Source organism: Apteryx mantelli, chromosome Z, assembly GCF_036417845.1.
Source record: "Apteryx mantelli isolate bAptMan1 chromosome Z, bAptMan1.hap1, whole genome shotgun sequence".
Classification (NCBI taxonomy): domain Eukaryota; kingdom Metazoa; phylum Chordata; class Aves; order Apterygiformes; family Apterygidae; genus Apteryx; species Apteryx mantelli.
The window spans coordinates 32,923,217-32,950,309 of record NC_090020.1 but is presented as its reverse complement, the minus strand read 5'-3'; the positions used below and the strand labels follow the sequence as shown (position 1 = coordinate 32,950,309).

The 27,093-nt window shown below is 37.8% G+C and overlaps 2 protein-coding genes across 14 annotated transcripts in view; one reads left to right on the top strand and one right to left on the bottom strand.

Moving 5' to 3' along the window:
* Positions 1–7,767, top strand: part of FANCC (FA complementation group C) — a 90,546-nt gene extending 82,779 nt beyond the window's left edge. For both annotated transcript variants that reach the window (XM_067316224.1, XM_067316225.1), the window contains 3 exons: positions 525–696; positions 4,160–4,357; positions 6,321–7,767. In XM_067316224.1, the coding sequence (XP_067172325.1) occupies positions 525–696; positions 4,160–4,357; positions 6,321–6,464 (514 nt within the window). In that variant the 3' untranslated portion in view covers positions 6,465–7,767. The remainder of the gene's footprint in view (positions 1–524; positions 697–4,159; positions 4,358–6,320) is intronic.
* Positions 7,768–9,615: 1,848 nt separating this feature from the next.
* AOPEP (aminopeptidase O (putative)) overlaps positions 9,616–27,093 on the bottom strand; it is a 214,416-nt gene continuing 196,938 nt past the window's right edge. For 6 of the 12 annotated variants that reach the window (XM_067316700.1, XM_067316699.1, XM_067316698.1 and 3 more), the window contains 3 exons: positions 25,356–25,442; positions 22,518–22,662; positions 18,725–19,539 (listed from right to left, as the gene is read on the bottom strand). In XM_067316700.1, the coding sequence (XP_067172801.1) occupies positions 22,522–22,662; positions 25,356–25,442 (228 nt within the window). In that variant the 3' untranslated portion in view covers positions 18,725–19,539; positions 22,518–22,521. The other 6 variants (XR_010887035.1, XR_010887037.1, XR_010887036.1 and 3 more) reach the window with 6 other exon arrangements.

The following is a 27,093-nucleotide window of genomic DNA, read 5'->3' as shown; positions in this document are numbered from 1 at the left end:
AAAGTCAGGAGATGAATATCCTTAAAACTTACATTTAGTCCGCTTAAAGGTACTTCCTCCTGAATTACCAAAAACATATGCTCTTAAACAGAAAAGAAACTTCAAAGCGATATAAGCTAGTAGTATGTTAGAATAGTTTTTAAGATAGGATTTAAAGTTTTAAAAATCCTTAAACTGGAGAGTATAAATTGTAAAATTTAATTTTAAGATGTATATTTTAATACAAAATATTTTGTCACTGTTATTTATTGGAAGCCAGTGGTATAGATACTTTGTTCAACAAAGTTAACTTTTTAGTAGCATTGGTGTATGTTTTCTTTGGTCCTTACTGCAAATAATACAGTGCATGAGTACCTGCTTAACACGTAAGGCAGTATCTGCTGGAGAAGAGTTTAACAATCATATTTAATGCCAGCACCCTTTGTAATTAACTTAAGACATTTAAAATTCTTAATAACTTTTAAATAATTTTTAAAATTTTTAATAACAAGAAGTTACTTAAGTGTCTTTATTTTTTTTTCCAGATCTTTTGTTGACCTTTTTGAAATCTGGTTTTTGATTGCTCGTTTTGGAGAATGGCTGGATATTGCAGCAGAACAATTACTGAAGGCCTCTGTAGAACCAGATGCTTTGCTGTGGCTGCTGACATTTTACTACAGTCCTCAGAATGAAAATCAGCAAAGGACTCAAATGATGGTGGGTAGTGTAGCAATAGTAATTAGCAGGAAGCAGACGATAATCTGCTTATATCTCATAGCTAGACAACCAATTGTACGCTCAAAAAAAAAAAAAAGAAAGAAAAGGTATACAGAAACACAGAATCACAGAATGGTTGAGGTTGGAAGGGACCTCTGGAGATCATCTAGTCCAACCCCTCTGCTCAAGCAGGGTCACCTAGAGCACATTGCACAGGATCACGTCCAGGCAGGTTTTGAATATCTCCAGAGAAGGAGACTCCACCACCTCTCTGGGCAACCTGTTCCAGTGCTCTGTCACCCTCACAGTGAAGAAGTTTTTCCTCATGTTCAGATGGAAGTGTCTGTGTTTCAGTTTGTGCCCGTTGCCTCACGTCCTGTTGCTTGGCACCACTGAAAAGAGTCTGGCTCCATCCTCTCGACACCCTCCCTTCAGATACTTGTACACGTTGATAAGATCTCCTCTCAGCCCTCTCTTCTCCAGGCTAAACAGGCCCAGCTCTCTCAGCCTTTCCTCATAAGAGACCCTGAAGAAGGTATTGGTTTTGCAAGGTCTCATGGGAACTGTGCTGCAGTGAAGTAGTTCAAGGATAATTCTTGTGGATTTTCTTGCTGGTGACATTTAGAAATCTCTTTTTCTTTTTTTTCTTGAAGGATATTATATAGACTGCTTGGCATTCTTTTAAATAACTCAGCTGCTTCTAATCAGAAGTTAAGCTGATCTAGGACTGTATTTTTGAAATCTATGTGGAAGAATTCAGCACTCCTGTGTTATGGCATCCTCTGAAAAAGAAATACTTGCAAGAGGAAATCATAAGAGCAGCAGTAGAAGCAGCACTGAATCCCAACCATACCCATCTATTCTGATTTCTCTTATATCTCTCATTACTGAATTTTTGACATGTATGAGATTGTAACAAGCATGTAATGTTCCCATGTGTTAAGTTTCTAACAGAATGCAGCAATGTTCTAACTGTACTCCCTGTTGCATGAAAAGGGGTGTGTGTCTGTGTATACATGCATATGCATGAAAATCTTTAATTTAGACCTATTATGCAAGTTTGAACTAGCCTGGGGAATCTGTTCTCCAAAGCTCGGATTCAAAATCTGATTGCAGTATCTCTAGTTTTCCTTAATTTTAAAACTGATACTTCTTGCTTTAAAAATGCAGTTCAATACACTATCCTATTAAAACATCATGCTTTCATTTTACATCTAATGTTCCGCATATTACAGTGTTTTGCAGTATTTCATTTCCTTCTCTTCTTCCCCTCCCTCCCAAACATTTGGCACTACAAATGCAAGTTCCCATTCCAATCACTTTTTTTTTTCCTCTCTCTCTTGAAGTTCCCATACTCCTCTAGGATGGAGAGAGTTTGTATGCATGGGGGTGGAATGTGGGCTGGGAAAGGTTACTCTAGAGCTACAGTGGGGTGAAGAAACTAGAGTTTTAAAATGCAGTTTGGGGAAGAAGGCAAGACCAAAGCAATAAACACAAGCAAATGAAACCAGAAGACTGTAGGTGTTGAGATCCATATATATGGAGCATTGTTCTGTCTTCAGCACTCCAAAATGAAATCACATTGTCCCAAATCTGGTCATCTCCCTGTGTCCCCTATGTTATTTATCAGTTTGTTATTCTCAGTAATAATGCATGACAAGCATGAGTGAGAGAAAAGCTTTTCCACTGAGAGCCCACGCAATTACTCATCTATTCCCAGAGGTCTGATATTTCAGTTCAGTATGATTCTTTTATTTAGAGGTATTTACAGTGAAAAAGATTTGTTGTTTCTACAGGTCAGGCTACTTGAAAAGAATTCCCACAGTTGATGCAAAGCTTCTGCCTTTTAGTTAGCCATCTGCTTTACTCTGCATTATGCTTGATGAAGTTGTCCAGAAAATGTCCTTTGGCAGGTTAGCTTTCGGTGGAGGTTATGGGCATATAGGCTGTGCTAAGAGCCCTCTCAAATGGAGTGGTTCCCTCCCGACCTGTTGCACCTTTCACTGCTCAAGGATTACCGCTTCTGACCTGCTGATCTCCAGTTTAGCTGTAAACAGGGGCAGGAAGACGGGATGGGAACTTCTGGCAGAGACCAAGCTCAGGGGCACTCTTCACCCAGCATATTTTCATCTGGTAAGGTGTGCGCTCATGACTTAAGGTTTTGAGCTTCTGTCACTTGTTTTAGGTAGCAGCTTAGATATGAGCAAGAGTGGAATACTTAAGGCTAAAATGATTTAAAGAAGAAAAAGGCTACTTCTGCTGTATACTAGAGTTCACTCAGATGTGCAGGCCTGTTTGAATATTCTGCTTCTCACTCTTTTATTCATCTGTTTGAGTTCTTTCATACATTTAGATCCTGAAACGTTGAAGTGAGAAAGTTGGACGTTGGTCATGATAACTTTGGCACTAAGAGCGAGTCTCTTAGGGTACGTGAGTCTGTGGAGCAGGTCCTGCTAGCTAAAAATCTCCCATCTCTGGCACATGGGATGGAGGCACACCAAGAATGGGATGCATACGGGGATAAAGGATCTTGAGGAATAACCAGTTACCTTACTTTAGGTTCTGGTATCATTTGCTACCTCATATGTCATTTTGAACATAATGCACTTCTGGAATAGCAGCTTTTCCAGACTATTTCGTATGGAAATGATAATGGAGGAGGGATGAGAAAAACAAGGTCAGGTAGATGACTAAAGAAATTGCCCTAATGAACATGGTTGATAAACATGGTGTCCTTTTCCTTTGTGTTGGCAGTGGTATATTTTTCCATTGTCCTTGCAATTACTGGCTGCTTTTTTTTAATTTTACCAGTTTATTTAGTTTATTTTTAATGCAGTGAGCAGAATTATTGTTAGGAATTTTTTGTAATAGTTTCTTATAGATCTTTTTCTATTGTGTAGTTGCCAAAATCTTCTGTTTTCTACTCTAATAAAAATGAGTTTGTATTGGCTAACTCAAAAGGTAAAAACATAAGTTGCAAACAACACAGGAAGAAGGAAAAAACGGCATTTTTATCAGAACATTTTATCAGCTGAGGTCAGGTTGCATGGGGATTTAATTGATTTGTAGCAGCAATATTGAAGTGAGCCCTTGAGGAGCCTCTGTTCTTTTTCCCACAATGCAAAAATCTGACTATGTTCTGCTGAGGGATTTTCTCCATTTCCTTTTATTATTAAAAAAGGTCAAATCCTGGCTCGATGCCCTGCCTGCTTAGTTTGCAAGACCAAAGAAAGTTAAAAAATACATTCTGTCCACTTATGTGTGGGTGAATCAGTATAAAAGAAATGTGTACTGCCCTTCCTTCCCTGTTCTCCCTGCTGCTTAAATTCAGACTCTTTTCATGTTTGGGTAGTTTTTGCCAAGGATTCAGTTTCCTGTTAGTGAGTAAATCCAAAGGAAAAATACTACAGATATGACCTTTACTCTTCTCTGATCCTGTGTCCTTTGAAATTTTTCCCTACAGGTAGAAGCTCGAGGAGTCTACAATCAACTTGTGATGCTCTTCGGTTGTACAGTCCTCTCTGTCAAAGATCTGCAGGCTGCTGTACGCAAAACAGATATAAAGCAAAATTGTACTCAGCACCTTACAACACATCTTCTTATCAACTTTTTACTTTTTTCTTCTGGTGGACATATGATTGCCCAGGAATTTATTTCCCATGTAAGCGTTACTTCCTTTTTTCAGTTTAAGTAAAATACCTTTTTCTTGGTATTCTGGATTTAAGTTCCTACCTCTTAAGAAAGAAAACACCTAACAGAGAATTAAAGGTGATTGTAAGTACAGCAACTATGTATAACCTGCTACATCTCAGTTGTAGCTACAGTTGAAATATTTTCCTTCTTGACACTGCTTTCACAGGATCCAACTGAAAAGATTGCTGTCCTGACTATAGAGCTACAGAAATACTCTGACTAGTAGCTTGCAGTTAAGGGATACCTGCAGTTCATTTTCACTTGGCATAGATCCATGTGCAAACGTTTTGCTTTCCCCAATTATCAATCCCTCCCTTAATTATCCAGCAACTGCAGAGGTAATCCAACTGTTCTCTTTCCATTTTCCATTATGTAAACAGTTAATAAGCATTAGCACTGAAGAGGCAGATGTTTGGTGCTTTAGGAAGCCAGAGGGGAGAACGGTGTAATGATTTAGAAAAGAAAGAATGAGGACCTGAGAGAATGTCACTTTTGGGGTAAAAAAAGCTGAAGGGCAAAAGAGTAAAAGATTGGATGTGTGCCACAATATCTTGCTATTTTTGATGAGAGCCTTCAGATATTTTGGCACAAGCAGTGAAAAGTTTGTATCTCTCAAGATGAATGGTGCTATGTGAGTATGAGATTAGAAGTTTCTTCCTATCTAGTTGTAAAAGCATTTAAGAAGTTCAAGTATCCTGTGGAAGCAGGTTCAGGGCCACAGTATGGTTTTAGCACTTCAGAAGTTCTTCCTTTCAGTAGCAGTGATCTGCATTTCTTCTATTCTGTATAGGGTATATGGCACATATAAGGAGTCTGGTTCTATGACACAGGAAGCTGAAAAACTATTTTGGTTGTTATTCCTTCTGGCTGACTAAACAGACAGCATTTCTGCATGTAAGAAGGGCTAAGATATTTCAAGCATCTTAGATTGTAAGTTCAGAAATGGTCAATTCCTCCTAAGCATAAGAATGTAATATTTTAAAATTAGGATTTTTGTTTGTCTTTTCCCAGTCTGTTGTTGCTAGTATTTCTCTTTTGATGAGCATGACTGTTGAGCAAGCAGCTATGCTGTAGTATACTAGTCTGCTGCTGTAACCTGTTAAGGAAGACTGGAGGGAAATTCTTTTTCTTTGTAGAAAGCAGCATAAATGGATTTTAAATCTATTTGAGTATTCCCCAGTACAGGCAGGTCATGAGCTGGTGTAGGACAGAGTATGTCAGTCTGCTTTATTTTGACTGTATCCCTGGAAACTTTCATACGTAGCTAGGATCTCCAGTGTGATTTGAAGGCGTGAAGGCAATACGTGAAAGGCACTGGAGTTGGGATGCATGGCAGTGCTTTTGGTTAGAATGGTAAAATTTGGGATTATTAGTTTAGCAGATACATGGAAGAAAGCCACTCCTGATCTGCAAAAGTGGCACCTTATAGTCTTTTCCTGGGACTTTGTTATGCTTCTCCATCTTTCTTGGGGGGGGGGGGGGATATTTTTACTTCTGAAGAATGTATAGAAGCTTTTTTCATATGGCTTCATAAACCCAGCAAAACCTTAACATATTTTTAGTTGATTTCTAAGGAGATGACTCCTGTATAATTGCATTGTCTGTCTGTTAATGTTTCCTTTAAAAGCTTTAGAACCTCTTGATTTCTTTCAGCTAAATTTGAGAGACGTTAGAAATCTCAAAGGTGCTCAATTTCTTCAAGATGTGTAAAAAGAGACTACTTGGGTAGAAGGCAAAATTTTGTGCTTGAACTCAACTATTATTAGATATAGGAGCACCTAATGTGTGTTCGGTGGTGAGAGACAAGTCTGTGGGGTTCTGCGGTTTGGTTGCTAATATCAGTATAAAATAATTAGTACTTCAGTGCAGAATCAGAGTTTGCATTTAGCAACATAATTAAATTATTTCCCTTCTTCTCTGTTTTCTCTCAGATTACTGGGACAAGTGATGCAAGGAAGGAAGTTTGTAGCCTTCTCATCCGTACTGCATACAGAATTAACCATAACGGAGAAAGAAACCAAAGGACTGTGAAGCTGGTGAATGATATTCTTCAAAAACTAACATTGAAAGTTTAGATTTTTAGTGTAATGTATTTATCAACCCAGTGAATCAGATCTTTAGCCAGGTGGCAGCCTTTCATGACCAACTTGCACTGCTAGTTATCAAAGTGTAAAAAAAACCTGTATTACTTATGGATAATCCTTACCTCTGTCTTCTCATAAATATATTTGAAAATACTGCTTTTTTGGAAATGTTAACCTATTAGAATATAACATTAAATATTAAAGACAGTTGAAAACTTTGTCCTTAACCCCCTTTTTTACAAGAAACCTATGTCATTTGAAGCAGTTTATCTCCTCGTTGTTTATCTGTTTGTGGATCAGGTTTTCTTCCCAAATTCCATGTGGTTTTATTAGCAAATTTTATCAAACTGTTTGGTTAAGTTGTTCCTAAAATGTTTGGTCTGTAATTTTGCTTTTACAAGACAACAGTGATCCCAACTGAGAGTTAATGAGTCATAGTGAATGCACTCCATGTTCTCAGGAGATCAGCAATGTTTCCTGCACTCCTTAATTCTTTTCGAAAATGTTTCCAAAATGAAAATCCTCTCAGATTTGTGAACGGTATTTGTCAGTACTGTAGCTTTCTCAGAGTGCTGTTCTCTGCAACATGCTGTACCAAACTGCTGATCTGCATTGACAGATATTGCAGGTAGAAGTTCGCTCACAAATAGCCTATCTTCAGTGTGCCCTGGTTGATGCTATTGTTTATTCCTTTAAGAAATCCTTTTTCACCTAGATGAAATGCAATATAGGCTTAAGGAAAATATCTATTTTGAAAGCCAAACTTTCTATAGAGAGCATATGGTTGAAACTCATCTTCTTTTGTGTCCAGAGGCAGTTTGCTTGCTTACTCTTTCTTTAGGTTGTCGGATAAGAAAATGATGGACAGGGAGTGATGGCCTACTGTTGTACCCTTATGAAAGTATTTGTCCCCGAAAGAATTACGAGCCTGTTTCCAGTTTAACTAGAAAAATAAGCATGCAGAATAATAATGTTCTACTTGGAATACTACAAAGATACTACTTGGGCTAATATTGTTGCATATAAAATCTGAGGCATGTATCTTAAATTAGCACAGCTTTGTGAGTGTAGCATTTGTTTTTGAGCAGGAGAAAAGAAAAATAATGTATCCCTTGGCTGTAAGAAGTGGAAGGATGTTTTCTGGGATGCTGTTGAGTAATTTCTTACAGTTTTGTTCCTGGTGAGTCATATCAGACAAAATTACAGAAGTTACATGTCCTCTCAGTCAGTTTATTAATATGCTTGTAATATTTGCTTCCACACATATGAAGAAATAATAAATATTTAATATGCATTTGTGAAGAAAGTTGTCTTTCTTTTTGGATCAAAAATATTTCTGAATGAAAAATCAAGGAGAGATTTGTTGCAGCTTTTCATTTGTTGGTAGCCACACGTATGTACAAAAGCAAAGTCAAGCAATCTGGTTTTCTGCTCCCTAAATATACTTGAAAGGCATCTTTTTTAAACCGAAAAGTTGCTTTGTTTTCCAACAACTCTAAGGCATTTGTTCAGAGGGAACAAATGTGTGGAGTGCTGTCCCTAGGATGACAAATAATCTAAAAATTTGTTTTCAACAGAAGAATGACATTCTTTGGTTTGCTTCTTTTCTAATCTAGTTAGATGTGATATTCAGTGGTCTTCCTTAAATTCTCTCCATATTAAAAACTATATAATTTTAACTACTTAAAAATAAAAAAGATTGGCAAAAAGGTGCAATGTAAGATTCCTGCAGATTTCTTTGGTCAGTCCTATAGGTATCAATGCTATTGGTATCATAGTTATCTGTACCTGATACCTCTAGTTATCTGTAGTTATCTGTACCTGGTATCTGTAGTTGTCAGTTGCTGGAGATGAGTTTGTAACCGTCCTTTTGCAGTGCTGTCATTTTCCTACCATTAAAAAAGTGTATGAAAATGCTTCTAACTTTCTGAAACAGAATCGATATCCTGTTAAATAGTGAGAAGTCATTTCAAGCAGGTAGGAGATATGCGGTAAAGGCAGAAAGAGCAAAATGAGCAGTGAATAACTACATTCTCGTTTTCCTGTGTTTGGCTTGAGAGGTAGTGCGTGATTTAAATATTACAAGGATGGTTTGCTGGTTTCAGGATGCTTTAAAGAAAAAAACCCGATTGATGCTATCAATAACTTTAAAATGAGACATCTGCATTGACATTCTTTTTCTGTATTTAACATGGTTATTATAAATCTTTGATATTTCTTTTTCCTTGCTCTATCACAGTGCTTGAATTATGATCTAACATTGATATAAACCATGATTTTGCAGCAAGTTGAAGCTACTTTTCTTAATCTGCCAGTGGAAGGCAAGAGTGTATATTTGGTAGATCTGAGTAATGGAAGATTTTTTTTTAATATGGTGGCCCTGCATCATCCATCTAATGTGCATCTTCTCTATAATCCCTGCTTTCTGGAAGGGGTTTCTGGAGCCTTCAGGGCTGTGCTTTTATGCAGAATCAGCCAGCGAGCCCTGAAATCAATGCTGCAAGTAGCTTGTTCCTTCCCTTCAATCTCCACGTTCCTATAAACCCTAGTCCTGGATATATACTGAATAGAGAGCTTTTCAAAATCTGTATTTCTACTTCAGGGAGTTGTTTTAAACAAGAATACAAAGAGTGTCTTTGGCTGATTTGCTGACGATGCTTCTTTCCAGTCTACGACTCTTTTAAGCCTGATCCTTTTGAACTCTGGGAGCTTTCTGCCTGGCGCGTTTCCCTTCTGGGGCTCTTTTGTCAACCAGGGTCGTAGCCCACTGGAGATGCAAAGCAGAATACATTTTATTTTGAGAGGTATGCTGCGAACAGGTATGCGATCAGTTACTGTGCTTTAGCTGACTGACAGTAACATGTTAATCTGCTGTTACTGGGATTTGCAATCAGTTTCCCATACCCACGGCACCGTAAAAGCAGAGAGGTGTTAACAGAAATTCAGGCTGAAGGTATGAGTGATTGAATATTAGTTTAGGTAATTTAGATTTCATGCCATGGTATTGTATGTTTTGGCTTGGTTCTGTTTTTGAGGTGCGGGGGATGCAATCCAAAAAAACGCTGAAGCATTATACAAGTTTAGGATGAAATATGCAGCAAAAATGACTAACAGATATCAAACAAAACACTAGAAGAGCAGATTTAATTTATTTATTCACTGTATTGTCAAATGACAGAATAAAATGCTGATACTGTACGTGAGTGAATAATGCTGCACTAAATAAAATGTAATTTTTCTTGTGATGTAAGGATATAGGAAGGTGAGAAATTCTGACATTGACCTTCAGCTTTCTGCTAGGCCCCTTCTTTGAAAAGCTGGACTGTTTTGTGGGGAGTCTTGCACTGCAGCACTGAGCGTTCTTTTGAATCCACGTTTTTATACTTCCCGTACAGTCTGCAATGGGTCTGTTATGCAGTCAGCTTGTTTTGCTGGGCAACACAAGGAATTACACCACTGTAGCTCCATTAGCTGGTGCTGGAGGCCCCCCTCTAGCACTTAATTCATAGCAGCACTCACCTGTGGGCCTGCTTAAGTCCACCTACCTCTCTGGCAAGTTCTTCATACTCGTTGTAGATGTTTTCCTTTAAATGTTTTCTGGACTTTTAAAGAATATGTTCATGGTAGCCATTTCAGTTGCTGCCTTAGCAGGGAGTAGCTTATTCTGGGAATTTGCTGTTCGGTGGTCTGTTTGCTAGTGATGCCAAAGAGGAGTTTCCCCTGCTTGCATTGGCCATCTTCCTTTAACCATCTGTCTGGCTGTAGGAAAGGAATAAACCTCGTGAGCCCCTTCTGAAGGCTTAAGTGTGCTCATAGTGACTGAGTCCTTTTAATGGCCAGGGTTCAAGAGCCAGCTAGGGATAGACACTGGATTGCCATCAGCCCCTGGAACAAAAATTTGAAATGTCAGCTGGCTGCAGCTGATTCGTAGCAATACAATTTGTAGGTACAGATTGTGCCTTAATTTGTATTTTATATTCTTGCATATGTGGGGAGGGAGAGAGAGTGAAAAGGAAGAAAAAATAACCCGAGCATGCTGAAACTCAGCTGCAGAAGTATAGCTGTGGGTTTTATTTTTAATCAATTTCATTTTAGTACTGATATGACTAGGAAATAACAATTCCTTGTAAGACAGTTAACCTGAGCATCAACAAATAGCAGGAAAAATCCAACAATATTACGTCTTTAATAGCTCTGTACATATATTAATTGTCTTACCCATCTCTTAACAAACACTGCTACTTTAAAAGCATGCTTCACAACTCTTCTGTATGACATGGATTCATTTTGTAAAAACCCAATCCCTCACAAACAATAATTCTCTTTTATATTACTTCAAATAAAAGTGTCTGTTGGGCCCATCAACTGTCTTGCAGCTGCATATTTCCATCTTGAAATGAAAACAATTTTCCGTGTTCCTGACCATAATGAATCCTTCTACTTAGTTATTGTTCCACTTTCTGAATCACACTGTGCTTGAGATTTCCCATGTGCACCTGCCAAATCAGTCTGAAACTATGGCTTATTCACTCCTCACTGTTTTGATTTTATTTCTTAGTTTGCAGGTTTGAGCCTTCCAAAGCAGGTTTTGTGCAAATGTCATTTGCATGCTACCGTTAAAAGTTCTCTTAATATTTCATGTATGAGAAAGCAGCTTCTCCTTGTTTTGACTACTGATGCTGCAACTTTTGATTTGTATAAGCTGTCTAAAGAGCTGACTGCAGTTTTTTATTCCAAACTAGCTTGTAACGGTATCTGAAGATACGAATTTCCCATCTGTATTATCATTCCCAGTAGAGACTACCAGTAGGTGTTTAAGCATTTGTAATCTCATTATTGTGCACCACTTCCATTATCAGCTTGAAATGTCTGCAGATAGAGTGAGAAAAGCCAGTATCTAATCCCACTGAAGAGGCCTTGAAATTTGCTACAATATTATTTCTTAAGATGAAAGTTACTGATATCTGTGTGTGTGTGTGTGTGTCTGTGTATGTGTGTCTGTGAACTCAGGCATTAACTGTGAGTTTCTACTAGGCAGAATCATTGTCATCTTTTCTGGAGACACAGCAAAAATATAAATGTTGTTTTTAAAAGCCATTAAATTTCTTCTTAAACTTTCCTTTTTGGGGGGTTACTTCTCTCCTAAAAGACAAAAGATATCAGTGCTAGTCAATACAAAGTATAGCATAATTTTAAGCACAGAATGAATAGCTATAGTTGCTTGCTCTGGCCTGCTTAGCCCAGCCTGGAGAACCATCCTGAGCAAATGCCAAGCCCAAACCTTGTGACAGAGCTATAACGTCTCTTTTGGAAAGATATTTCTACTGGGACTTGAAGGTTTCAGATGATGGCAAATTCAGCACTTTGCAGGTAATTCTGCATTTGTCTTAGGAATTGATTATTTTTCATAACAACTTCATGATCTTGGTTTCTTTTCAATAACTTTGTTTCCACTTGCTATATTGGCAAAGAGAGCTCTCAGACAATTAATCTTTGGGCAGAAACATTGCCTTTTCTTTCTCTTCCTCCTCTCCTCTTTTTCTGCCCAGTGTCTAACACCAGTGTAGGCATGGTCCGTGACAAAGGTTTCTAGGCCAAAGCAACTCAACCAACCAAAGCAACTGGTTTGTTGCTCAGCTGGGTTAGGTAAGAGCACAAGTCACCCAGCAGAGTTGTCAGAGACGGAGAAGATGCCTGTCTTAGCCCCTGTATGTCCCTACGTGTGTAATGCCAGCTCTGCTCCCAGGCACTACCCTAGCACAAATCTTAATATGCTAATTATTGTTAATTCACACCCATAAAGTTAATTTCACAGTCAATTTATTTTTAGGTAAGATTTACTTAATCACCTGGGAGAGGCTGCTGATGTTCTGATTTGTTCTGCCTTTCCAGCAGCTGAGCTAGAGACGGTATTTCCTCTGTTACCTCTTCTCAGCGGATGGGCAGGTTTTGCAAGCAGTAGATCCAGTCACTTTGTATATACTGATATATTTTCAAGACTGAATACCACAAAGTTATGCAAACATCATAGAATAAAAATGAAGGTCTTATATTTATAAAATTGCATCTGAACTGAAAATCCGGCCTTTTTATTGAGATCCTTCACATACATACTTTTCTCTCACCAAGATCCTACCGTACAGCAGTCTCTAAATCAGCTCTTCCCTGGCCCAGTTTCTTCAGACTTGGTAAACTCATTGTAATAGAATTATTTTAGGTGTATGATATTGTCAGAAGAAGACAGTTTGGTATTATATCCATGCTGTCTTCTCTGTTTCAAAAACTGGGCATTCGAAAGCCCAGTAGTGGTATGCCACAGTTCTCAAAAACCTATTCCAGAGTGTGCCAATCCACATATATTTACAGAAAACATGAAAAGAACTGTTATGGGATATCATGTTGTAGTGCTACCTTCATCACCTTACTGTCAGTTCAATTTTCTTTCACGACTCTTAAAGACAGTTCAGCTCTGATTTTTCGGAAGTTCTATGAGGAGGTGCCTCCTTCCTGACTTCTCACCACCTCTGAAACATGTCAAACCCATCACCGTTGCTCTTTTTCTTTTACTAACTGTGTTTCCAGGAAGAGAGAGAGAGGAGTAATTTCTGGTTGGTGTTCTTACCTGTTATAAAACTGTGGTTGTGACATTGGATGCTTACTTCCCACTCCATCCTCCCATCTATCAAGTGGGAGAAACCCTTGCCTTCCTGTGATTTGGCTGAGGAAAAGAGAGGTCAGTGCTAAAAATTAGAGATGGTGTGTACAGAAGCCATAAAAAGACAATAGAAGACTTGCTTGTTTTTGCTCTTGCATAAAATAGACAACCTTGTGAGTGGTTATTCATCTGATTGATTCCCCATCGATGTAAAAAGGCGAGCATTTAAGTGACGTGGTTGCATTTTTTTTTTTATATACAAGGAGTTGGGGATAAATGCTTCCCTTAGTACTAAAATTGGCTACTACTTCTTGTAGTCAGAGGAATGGAAGGTGATGATGAGTTTAGGGCACAACAGGCAGTTTCAGGGCAAGTGGTGGCAATGACAAAATCTTATGTAAACCACAGTATTGCAGAGGTGGATTACTGAAATGAGCAATAGGGAAAAAAATGATCATGCTGTGGCTCTAGGCAAAGGGGTCATGTGAAAGGCATGAGTGAGGAAGGTGGAGAGTTGTTTTACACTAAGGAACAAGAAAAGGGAGTAGTGCTTTTTGGACATAAAATTGAATAAATTGGAATGAAATTTTAATTGGTCATGCTTGCTTTTTAAATGGGGTGAGTATTAGGAACACCAAGAGATGCAGAAATGAGTAACATGGCTGCTAAACATGCTGAGATTTTTAGTTTTGTTATGTGTTTGCAAGAGTTACTGTAAGGGGGTGCTGTCATAAAGCAGGTAACTGTTACTACTAAATATAAAAATGACTGAAGAACAAAGAGAATATTGGGATATAACAACAGGAGGTAATGTAAAAAAAATAAGCAGGCACCTTTTTTCTATGTAGTAATGACCACTGTGCTTTCGGGACTAAAGGTGAAGTGAAATGCATTACAGTGCCAAATTCTGGCCTCTCAAACCTGCCTGTTTAGATCTAGCAACAAGAGTCAAGATGTCTGGAGTAGAGGCTGGCAGCAAAGAAGACACCAAAGGCTCATGAATAAAATGTCCTCAAATGAGTTTCAGCAGGGAGCCTCAGTGCTGAAACACTGCTGTCAGCAAGCCTGGAGAAAAAGCCAGGCAGCTGGAAGAGAAACAGGCGGTTTTTTTGAGAGAGAGAACCTTCCCTTGCTTAGCCCACTTGAGTTACCAACATGTCCAGCTGCTGTTCAGTGATGTGTGAGGGGACGGAAGAGCTGTCACCTCTAGCAAGGAGGCAGTAAGCAAAAATAATTTTTGTCTAATAGTAGTGTGGATATTATTTCTGTTGCAAGTACTGGGCTAATACAGATTATCACAAAAAAAAAAGCACAGCTTTACATGACCTATAATTTCTGTGTGCCTTTAAAATAACCATTATGACAACTGTCAGTACCTTTTTCTGGTAGCTATTGAGAGATAGGATTCAGGCCCTTGATTTTGTGCAGAAGATAGATATGCAGTCAGTTTTAGAGTAAATTTTGGATAAATACAGTTTATCTATCTCCTAACTACTGTGAAAGTCTCTCAATTTCCTCATGCATTGGCATATTTCTTTGCCACAAAAGGATACCCTTCCAGCAAGATAACTTTTTTTTTTTTAAATAATTCTTCCAATACATCATTGTGTATACCACAGTAGTGTGTACAGCTTCTTCAGAATTTATAGGGGCTTAAACTGAATATACTTATGGTGAAAGTCTGTGTGATCCAATCTATCTCCTTTTTTTTTGGTATCCCCCTTATGTTCTCTTGTAATTAATTCTTTTTGGGACTACAATTCTGGGCCTCTAAGTGCCGGGGCCAAGAGAAAATATGCTCTTAATTTATGTGTCTGTAAAAAGTTTCTCCTTTTATTGGGCATATCAGACCTGATTCATAGATGCCAGAAATTGTAGTGCAAAGGTAGACATTTTTATAGTTAAAAAAAAAAAAAATCCCCCAAACTTCAGCTTTTAGATATTGAGAACCACTTTCCTGGAATAAGGTGTGCAGTGAATTAGACAGTAAGCTTTTGTGTTCTGTATGTGGGTTTATGTCAAATGGTAGTCTTACTGTAGAAGCATATATTGTATCAAGACAGCACACTGCTCAGAGGAAAATGCCATTAAATTACAGACATTGTAAAACTTGAATGTTCTTGGATAATTGGTATACATCTATTCCTGACTTTTAAATCATACATATGGAAACAGACCTGTGAAAGCATGGAAATTCCTCCCTCTTTTGGCACAAAAGCTTTGACAGCAGTGCTGTGCAGTAGGAAAATCCATCTCTCCGCACAATGACTTACTGTGCTGCACATGTGTTGCAGCACATGTGGTACCTGCCACCACTCACTGTTCGTGTTCTCTGCCACTTGCCAGTACAATGATGTGACTGCTTAGGGATGACATTTTAGACTGTCCTACAGGGTGTAGTTTTTCTAATATTCCTTAAAGCTTCTGTCAAGTTTCAGCATGGAAGAAATCAACATAAAACTAAATTATGAGCCTTTGCCTCATGACAGAAAAACGCAATGGCTTGGCAGGTTTGGAAGTACTCTAATGCTGTTGGGCATTCTAGGGAAAGAGAAATGTGGTTTGCTTAGCTGGAGAGAAAAAAAGCAGGGAAAGCTGAGTAAAACTTAAGAATGGCTGCCTTTAAAGTGGAGAACAACATGCAAATAGGAAGACTATCACTTCTACAGTGTAGCATGCTAAAAAAAAAAAAAAAAACCAACACTTTCAGTAACTTGGTTGCAGGTTCATTCTTACAAAGATGGCACAGTTCTGTTTCCTCCTACATGCTTATGAATGCAGAGGAATCTACATCTTTAACTTTAACAAAACAATTAAAATTCATTTTCTATAATACAGCTTAGTTTAATAGTAATTCTGAAGGCCTTCATCATCTGTAGAGCTAAATTGTCCGGCTGCAATACTCTGGATTAAGTTTTACCATGGTCTAACTCCATAGAACTCTTCTTTTTTTATAATATTTTTCACAGTGCTCAAGAACCCCTTATTTATCTTTGCTCTAACTGAACTGGGGGGGGGTGGAATCCATCCTCCTAAGGCCTTTTGCCTTGCTGTGTGTCAAAATACAACTCATTCATTGCATCTTCATGAAGCAAACTTTTTTTTCAGTTGTGCAAGTATATGTGTGAACAGCGCAACTGTGGTTTAAAATAGATCTTCATGACAGAGACTTTTATAAAGTTAGATGGCTCAGCTCTATATGTTTCTTCAGGTGTAATATCATCTGCACTGTCCCATTCACCATAACTCTCTCTGCTGAATAGTATAGTATATAGTATAGTATAGTACAGGCATTGTCAGAAATACATACTGGCTCCTTTGGCTTTAAGCGCCGAAGCTCATTTTCCCAGGCTGCCTACTTGCTAAGGCTGCATTTCTGGCTAGACCTGTTTCCAGGCTACAAACCTGTTCCTAGCTTGCTTGAATATAATAGTGAGAGGAACACACAATATTGTACAGTTAATTCTTCCTAAAAGGAGAAATGGCAGAGGCAGCAGCAGCTGCAAACATCCCAGCAAAGATAAAAACAGAAAATGAAGTTGAGAAACTGGTGTCAGCAAATGCAGCTCATCTGAGGGGCAAGAGAGTTATCTAGTAAACTGGCTCGTGATAGTCTGGCTTTACTCTAAAGAAGTGACCCTGTAATCTTCACAGAAAAATAGGTGGTGATCCTTGCATAACTATATTGATTAGTTGATTATTATTAGTCACTTATCAGCTTAATTTGAGACTCATTTTTATAGTTAAAAGCTATGATGTCCAGAAATGAATCAGATCCTAACCATCTGCTATGCCTTCTTGAATGAGATACTGGCTTAATGAAATAGATGGGAGCCATGCCAGCATTCGGCATAGGGGCTTTTAATGCTATCCAAAGTAAAATTATCTGTATGCTTAGGACTGAATTAGGAGAAAAAGAACAAAATGCTTTATTTTATTCAGAGGGGCTGAGTATGAAATAGAAATAGAACAAGGACACTCCCACAGGAATGGCTGTGCTTGTCATAGCTACATATATTGAAGATATGTTAGCCTCAAAGAGTCTTACTTTTCACCTCCAAAAGAGAGCTTTAATGATGTTGTAACATTTTTTGACGTTTCCCTGAATGCCTGATTGATTATACTTGAGAAAGCACTGTTTAAACAACAAACTGGCAGCAAACAGTTCCACAGGCTTTTAGTGCATTGACTGGGTAGCGGTATAAAATGTAACAAAGTAACAATTTTGGCTCCAATAAATTTTGATACTGTTTCGTTGCATGTTTTTATTTACTATAATTAGTATCTACTGGGATAGACAACCTCCTCTGCTAAGTAAATTACTAGGGAAACATCTACCTTGGGAGAATCTTTAATAAAATAAACAGTACTGAACTTGTGTTTTCTGCAATGTTTTCACCAACATCTATTAGAAGCTTAAGTAATTCAGTGAGGCTGCATGGTTCATGCCCATTTTTTTTTTTTCCTTTTATGCAGTTCACAAAGATTTTAAACTAATGAAAATAAATACTTCCGTTCAGTGAAGTGGGAGCTACTAAATAATACCTTAACTCACTGTCCTTTGTTCTCCTTTGCTGCCAACAGGTTAAGTTCACATGTAACTATGTGAAACCACCTTTAGCTTTTCTCACTTTGTTCAACAGTGCTTCGATGAGCAACAAAAGGGCACGCAACCCCAAAGACAGGGCCAGGTCTGTCCTGTCCTTTGCCATTTTTGAGGGTATTTGGCATTAGGGATTTATTTTTTCCAGTTCTTTTTCTCAGTCCATCCAATGCATGATGGATCACCAAGTTAGACTTCGACAGAGGGAGGGAAATCAATTTTCGAATTCTTGCTCTTGTTAATACAGTTCAGACAGACTGGAACAGCTGTAGCAAGGGAACTAAACTGCTGTTGTTTTCCATATTAAAAAAAAGGTAGGAAAGTTAGATTGCTTTGAGAGAACAAAAACTTGGTGATATTTGTGATGTCTGTCTGGAATGTGTTACTGTCTTAATTTGCAATGTTGTTTTAATAGCACTGGATATGAACTCAAGGCTTACAAAATATGTAAATTCTGGGTGTCTTGTGTAAAAGCCTTATTCAGCTCTGTGTTCTTTCCCTTACACAATGGAAAAAGCAAAAAGTAAGTAAGTTGGTTTCCCTTGCTGGCCTTTGCAGAAAAACCTGTGAAATGAGACATAACTCCTTTATGAATAGGATCCCTTAATAAATACATCTGTGAGTGTAACTACATTAGAAGCCACTGCAGTAACTCAGGATGTTCTTGGGCAATCCCCTAACTCTCACTGCATTTGAAAGAAGTTGCTGACTGTCCTGTAATTCAGGTAATGACACTGTGTGCCTGGAAGGGGGGAGCTCAGGGACAATAGTGGGGTAAAGAGGAGCTGTATTCTGGGGACTCAGTCACCATTTACACAGGCTCAGGTGATTTTGTGCACCAGTACTTTAGAAGTCACTTCTGTGTTTAATTTTTCTTGTTAATATCCATTAACTAACTGCATTCAGCCTCAGTAAAAAAGGAAATGAAGTGCTTTTTTTTAAGCTTATAAATTAACTAATTTTTGAGCTGCTATACAATGGAGAAACTACACATACTTTAAAAAAAAATTTATTTTTACAAGAGTATTTGATGTAAAACAATAACATACAAAGTAAATATGTTCACAAATTTTTGTGTTTTAAAGGTTCTTTTGCTGAAAGGAACAGTTAAGATGTCCTGTGATGAGTAGAGCAGTACATTCCTGGAGAAGAGGAGCTACACTTGATATATTACTGTACAAAAGGAGCAGCATAAGGGCGAGGAAAACATCTTCAGAAACAGAAGGTCTGACATTTATGGTAAAAGTTAACCTATACAAGACAGAGACAGATGCTGATCTTAGTATTTTCCTCAGTCCCATGTCACCCCAGAGTGGTGGCTGGTCACTTTTCACAGACTATTCCATCTCCAAATTAGCTCCCGCTCTCCCCAGCTAATTTATATTAACTTTTTAATTTGGTATAGAAGTTGCAAACAAAATGTTAAGTACTGAATACAGGTTCATCTAATTTCAATGGTTCCTATGTTTGCCAAGTTCCTGGAGTGCACTAATCATTCAAATCAACAGTCCTTGACATCTGCAAATTGGAGTGGCTATATCCTCAAAACAGCAAGGATGGAACCCAAATAGCCTGTACTAAACAACTACCTTGAGCCACAGGGGTGTGTGTGTGCGTGCGTGTGTGTTTTAAGTGTTCTCGGTTACAGTGAGCCTCTGGAAACCATAAATACTGAGAGGTAAATGTTTCTGTCAGCTGATTGATTTAGCAGTCACATAATCCTTCCTTTGATGTCCTGGGTCAATGAAATCCTAGTACCACCAGGGTTTAGTAGCAGATATATTAAAAGAATTTCTCTGTGATCTTTCCTGCAATGGAAACAGCAGTAAAAGTTATTACTCTGTCACAGTAAAGGAGTATCTGTGCATTCTTAATTGGCTCAGTTTTTCAAATGGGGTTATTCTTTACGTTACTAGTAGAGCATAACTGTGGTTGTGGAGCTTAAGTTTACAAAGGTAAATTTGTAATTGTATTTCTAAAAACACTATTTCCTCTTATATTTTCTCTAGTAAAGAGTGCGAGTACCCAGAAGGGAGAGCTCTGTAGATTTCGAGAGCTACCATAACAAGAAAACCTATTGGGAAGAGCCAAAGTACAAACACAATCCCTCAGTATTAGCAGTTTACTCTAAAAATGATGCTAGAGGTCAATTACTGGGGTAGTACTGTAATGGTCTGCACATCCACATACCTTCTTGTGTTTAGCCAACGGTTCTCTAAAGCTACTGAGGTAGGTTTTCCACCTTAAGTATTTGGTGTTTAACAGCCGGACATCATAATGTGTACTAATTTGATTTTAGAGAGAAAACAGTAATGACATTTTTCATAGGCTCTTAGAAAAGGCACATCTTTTTTGCTCTAGGGCTCGACTCCTGTTCCTGCTGAACTGAGCCAGTATGTAAAATCAGAACTGATATCAGCTCAGTAGGCACCGGAGGACGGGTCCATCAACAGCTTGGAACAACAGCAGCAGCCGTAAGTGGCAGCTCCAGTCGGAAACAACCATTTCCTGCAAACAATACACATTGCTAAGCTACAATTGCAGAGAAATCATGAGAGAACCCATTGAAGAAGAGACTACTTTACAAAACAAAGCTTTTTAGACAATTTAAAATCACAAACATTTATTTCCTCTGTCTTTCAGAAAAGCACTGTAACTAAATTACTGCGGATGACACCTCCCTTCTGCAGTCAGACTGAGAATTAAAGGAGCACTGCTTATTCTCAACCAAAAAAGTCTCTTGTCCTAAGTCACCTCTGCTTCTTATCTTCCACATACTGCATTTCACACACAAACATTTATTATAAAACTATATAGTGAGCAGCAATGTACCTCAGCCAGCAAATACACTCCACTCCACGTAGGCTGACACTTAAGAAATGTTCTCATCTCACCTTCTCTTCAGGTGCAGAACTTAGCCACTGTGAACAAAGAGGAAAACAATCACTGTTCACCAATCAGCTAAGCTCTGCACCTTGTCAGAGAGGTCTTCGTCTGAGTATAACTAATTATCATCAGATGCGTTTCTTCCATGATGTGTCTGCTCCTTCTCTGTTTGGACTTTTTTTTAAATGGATGGAGAAGGTTCCAGGGTGTGAATCAGATAGTTACGACGATTTTCATAGTAGCAGTTGGGGTCATGGCTATGTGGTAATCCCTGGCAATGTGATTTTAATCTTAAGTCACAAATCATCATGCCAGGAACCCAAACAGCCACAACATTAAAAGAAACCCGTGCAGTCACTCTTCCCTCACATGTTCGTGTTTAGAACAAGAGGTATATTTCTTAAGGGTGTTCTCGTATCAATTTCTTTAAATTTTTATTTATTTAGCTCAGCATGCATACATTCCTAGTCTGTCTGAAAGTCAAACAGGTAATTTCTGACTACTGCTAACACATACTTACCACTGGAGATTCGCAGAAATTTTATTTTTTATTTTAGTATTTAAGGAACTATGGGAAGACAGCAGAACAAACTGCATCTTTCTGGCCTTCAGTACACTTCAGAACACTTAAAGGCAGATTTGGATGCATCTTTGATAACTGGGATTGTATAAGCAAGTGGCTTGTTGTTACAGCCCTACCTGTTTTAGAATATGACCCCCTCCCTCCTACCTCTACCATAATTAACCACCTGGCAATCTATGGTTTAATCTACACTTCCCCCAAAGTCTTCCTGGCAGGCACAGTTCTTGTCTAACCAGAAGAAGAACAGAGCTATTCATAAACAAACTTGTTTTCATGGTATCTGCTGTATTCCATATAAATAAAGTAAATACCACAAATTCAAATGGAACTGAGTATCAAGTACTGCCTACGTGTACAGGCTTGAATAGGAGAGAATTAAGATTCCTGGTCAGTACCAATTACAAAATGATGATTTTGCTAAATTAGATGTCTGAATTTTGATACCAGAAATCAACTGTAAAGTTATGTGAGCAACCAAGTTATATCATTAGGCAAAAATCTGAGGTATGCTGTATTGGAAAGGATCTTCATACCAATCCTAATTGGCTGTGTGTGTTAAACATGCGTGTACAAACACTGTAAGGTTATCTCAGGCTATTCAAATAGACTGCAAGATGGAGAATATCTTTGCAGATGACCCGTTTATAACCTGCAGCAATCTTTAGCTTGTGAATATTTCTCGGTATTTTGCTTTTTCTCTACTCCTCTCCTTTAATTTCAGAAACAAACTAAATTGAGTATGAACGACATTAAGCAGCTTCTTAATGTCAAGGCTACTCCTCTTACCTCACATTCAGTCTTCAAAGATCTGACTTAATGCAAATTTATTTGAATTATCAAATTGTTCTCACGTGATTCAGATTTGCTTTCAGGTGCACAATTTCATAATTCCTTTATGGATGCAGATTCTTTTCAAAGATTGCATTGCCTAGCAAGTCAATATGCAACTTTGTTAAACACGGTTGCTTCTCACACAATTGCAATTTTAAGATGTACTGTAAACAGAGTTAAGAATGCAGATGGAAAACAACTGCATGTGGAGTCTGGCAGTTCAGACTTACAGTTGCCTCTTGTACAGGCAGTTACAAAGCTTCGAACAAAGCCCCTCCATGCTCTGTAGTTACTTTCTGCATGCAGCTAACTCACTGCTCCAGCAGCTGGGTTTAAAAACAAGCAAGATGTTTAGCAGGAGTTATTTCTATGCAGCCACAAATTCTATGGTACGTCAAAGTTTACTATGTTTAGTGTGCTATCATATTCTTTCTGCATGAGGTGAAACCATGGCTTTTAACTAAAAAAAAAAAAAAAAAAAATCACCTCTTCAGAATAACATCTCTGCCACCACTTTGGCTGAGGACACATCCATATGTTCTTGTGCTGCAGCAAAGCATTTATAGGCAAGTTCTTGCTGTTTTGCATCTTCATTCACCATTAGCTCACCATAGAGGTACACGCCCATTGCCTATAAGAGGAATAAAACACATATTCATCCTATCACCAGTTATGACCAGCTAGCAAGTTTTTGTTCCATATACCTCACAGAACTCATTGAATGCAAAAAAAAAAAAAAAGAAAAAAGAAACAAAAGAAACAAAAGCCAAAAACACCCCACCAAAAAAAGACCATATACTCTATATAATACATGCTTGCACCTCCCCACTAAATGTAGTGTTCTCTGGCTGTTTTTAGCCTAAGGAAGACTATCTATACATTGTATCAAGCATTTAAAAAAGGAACATTAGTATAAGAGAGGTATGCTATGCCATTACAGGAAAATGCCTTCCCACTCCATTTTTCTCACCACCTTCTAGGCTGAAATCTGCTCTCTTTTATCCACTACCTGAAATATTTCCAAATGCCCCTTAAGAAGGCAGCTTGTTCTTCCTTGAATAGGAAAAACATTTTCTTTCAAACTGAGATTTTTCCATACCCAGTAATTAAGAGCACATCAACTGAAACAGTCCATTCTAAAATGCCCATCTGGCAATTCTGTAACTGGAAATCAATTGAAAATGGTCAGGTCTGTGTTTCAAAGTCATGTCTTCACATGCAAGATAGATATGGTTGAACATGCATACAGTTCTGATTTGGTAGAAAAGCAGGCTTTTCCTGACTCCAGATTTTGGAAATTGCAGCAATCAAGAAAGATAACTGAGCTTATGGGGGCAAAACCTGGGCCCCTTTAGCAGTAATAAAGCACCAGCTAATTAAGAGGGGACAAAATTTCATTGTGGATTGCCCTTTTTTCCCCCTGATGATACAGATATTTTCATCTAATGGCAAGGAATTCAACAAGTGTTAAGTTGCACTTACCAAAATAGGATTGTACACATGACTTAAAATATTAGCAGGTTGACAAATCAGCTTTTACAGTTGTACTCAATATTTGGATAGTTTCAGGAGATGAAAAAATATGGATATCATTGAAAAACACTATTTTTAATACTATTCCTCCCAATTTCTAGGGTTGGCTGGTAAGCCTTAAAAAAAAAAAAAAATCAGTTTCAACAGGAAGGGAAATTTAAAGTTTAACAAAGACTTAAATTAAAGGAGTCAGGCAGAAACCTGCCAGTCTCCTTGCCAGTCCCCTAACCGTGCTGTCTTGCATTCAGAGACCCAAGAGCTCAGGTTTCCCGGATCTGCAGCTGCAGGGCAGTCACACCAGGCAGGCTGCCTTGGAGCTGGGCTCCAGTTGCTTTCATAGAGAATTTCAAAATGTTGAGATTTTGTTCCAAATAAGAATTACCTTCTCTACCCAGCGTTAATAATTTTCCCCAAAACCCAAACATTAAAACTCAGTAAACACACTGGGTTTTTGTAATCCTGAAAAGGATTAAATAGTCACATTTGCATTTTTCCCAGACTTTCAAAATAGCCAAGCCTTTCATGATCAGTAAGGGCATGCAACTGCTCTAATTTCAGTCATAATCATTCCAGAACCTGGTTGTGCCATAAACTGTATACAGCTACTGGAGTAAATTAAATGAAGTATACTGGAGATTACATTAAAAAATAGTTGCAAAAATTCTTTCCTGCACTGCAGAAAGTGTTAGTCTTTATTCGACATAATATTTGCCCCAAACATAATGCAGTTCAAAACAGGTGTGTTTGTATAAACCTGAGGATTTTTTTTCGCTGTCTGCTGGTATGTATCTGCATCCTTCCATATGATTAAAATGCACACAATACAGGTAACTTTTTGTTTTAATAAATGGTGATGTTTAATGCTTATATTATTTATTAAAATAAAGAGCTTGACAGGAAGTGTGGGTCTGTTTATTGGCTGAGATATAAATAGAAGGTATACTCTAGAGCAGGAAGAAAGCGTATGGGAGACTGTAATAAGTTTATTGTACTATTGTGACAAAATATATTTGTCTAAAAGTATAAAAACATCTGGCTGTAAATGGCTTGGTTCACTGACAACATAAAATGCAAAGGCATGAATTCCTTGCAGATTTTGAAATGGCCTGCAATATTTTCTGTGTTTTTATATAAGTTTTAGATACATAACATATATGCTAATCAGTGAGCGTCTTGATGTTATAAAGTTCATAGTGAATAAAAATAAATGAAAGTGATATTGAAAGAACAAGCAGAGGTGCAATTACAATTTTAAGTTCACAATGGCCTAAATAAGCCATAGTAAAGGCATTGAGCGTCTCCAGCCTTTGAAATCCTCTCCCAGCATTTCCCTAACCCTGGAGGTGCCTGCATTCCTTTGATGTAGATCCTTGTAATACACTTCTCTTTCTAGACATGGTCTTGAAAATTTAACCTCTACAGCACTGACTATTTTGCACCTAACTCATATCTACATGCATTAATGTTCACAACCTGGCTTGCCCTTATCATCAACGGAACCAATGCCAGGAAGCGCTCTCCCAGCACTGTTGCTACCTCTAGGTTGCATAAAATGAAAGCAGAGGAGGTAATATATCTTATTTAACCACTTACCAGAAGATTAACATGCTTAGGTGGGGGTTGAGTACACCTAGGTAGCTCTCATAACCCACAATGTTTAAGTAAAGGGCAAGAACTGAATACGCGTTCTAGTTTTTGACAATCCACAGCAAGAAAATATATTAAAATCAGTTTTTACATTGACATAGTAAAAGGTGATTATTTTGAAAATGTTAATTAAATGGAACTGACCTGATCTTCTCTGAGAAACTTCTCAACATCTCCATATCCAGGCACGTATTTGTGTTTAACAATAAGTTCACACCATCGATGTCGAACCTTTGGGAAGAGAAAATAGAAAAAAAAACCCTGCATCATATCTCTGTAATTAAGTGCTAGTAAACAATACATTTCTAACTTTTTTTTTTCTGGCAAAAGGGGTGGCCTGTGAAACATAAAAGATACTTTAATATGTTAAGCTCCTGTGAAATCCTACTGCTTTAAAATAAGAGCACAAAAGGATCTGTTTTTAAGGGCAGATGCCATTTTGCCAACCAGTCACATGCCTTGCAGCACCACTGGGTCAGCTATGCTACGTTTTGTGTGCGCACACACAAAAGACAAACTACTATTTTTGAATCAGTAAACAAATCTGTGTATCTGCTGCAGATTTGCAGCATCTTCACCTCAAATTGCTAAAAATACTTTCCAGTTTAACTTTTTTTCTTTAAACTAGGCTAGAGGTTATTACTTTCATAATGTTAAAAGGGGTGGGATGGGGAGAGGTTATCGCTACAAACTTCTGGAAGAACCACAAGATACAATTAAATGATTTCCTCTACATAAGTGTAAAATCCAAGAGATTAGAAGGTTTAAGTTTACATATAATTCTGCACCAATACTACACCCATGCTAAAAGGATAAAAGTTAGATATAAAACCATGAAACAGAGAGCTTTCAGTGAAGTAAAACACAGTTCTGCCACCATAGCTTTGCCAGGTACTAGATTTTAAGCACCTGGCAAAGGGTTTAAAATTTATCTACAGCTGAAGAGCTGGACTGTGCTATTAAATGCACATTAACAAAGACAGTTATTAACATGCTGTAATGAAAATTATGGAAATTTTCAAGAAAATTACTACTGAATAATATAAATAGTTTAAATAGTGTGAACAGTACACCTTTGAAATGCATGCTTTATATATTTTTTAGTTTTAAATTGCTGACTGTTCTTAACGACTCTTGTGGCATTAGTGTCATCTTACACTGCACCAAGGCTTCCTCAGTTGCAGGCAGTGATCAGGCAAATGTTTCATATTCCATTATTAGTTCAGCACTGACCCTAAAGGAAAACAGTTGAGTGGAATAAAACTCTCCCACCCCCTGCTCCTTCTGTTCCAGCCTTTGTTTTTACTATCTTTCAAAAGACTGCCTCCTAATAGTAATCAGCTTTTGTAATAAGAGTAAAATGTAAGCAGTTTTAATATTTTTTGAAACTGAGTCTAAACTCTGCTATTATCAAGTAATTGAGATCTACTGATAACACTGAGAATGAAAGTCAGAATGGAAGGGAATAGAAAGACACAAGTAAATTGTTGCTTTGGAGAAAAGGGCAGTACTTTCCTTGTCATCCTAGTCCATGCCAATGTTACATCTCAAGAAAGAATTTCACAAAATTATGTAATTAAATGATAGTTTCATTAACATGATTAAAAAGTGATGAATGCTCATAGGTCATGAAAGAGACCTTTTTGGGGTAGCTGATAACTCTTTCCAGCTGACCTCTTATATAAAATTGTTTAAACACAGCTTCCAAATGAAATAAAATGCTGAGGGAATTTATGTCTGAACAGAGCTTGCACTCACAGTATCTAAGACACTGAACAGTTAAAATGCAATGCATGGTGAGGAATGAAAGCTGTCTCTTAAAGATTGTTGCTGACAAAATAACAGCTGTTAAGATTCCTGCATGTGGAACCAGAGCTAAATC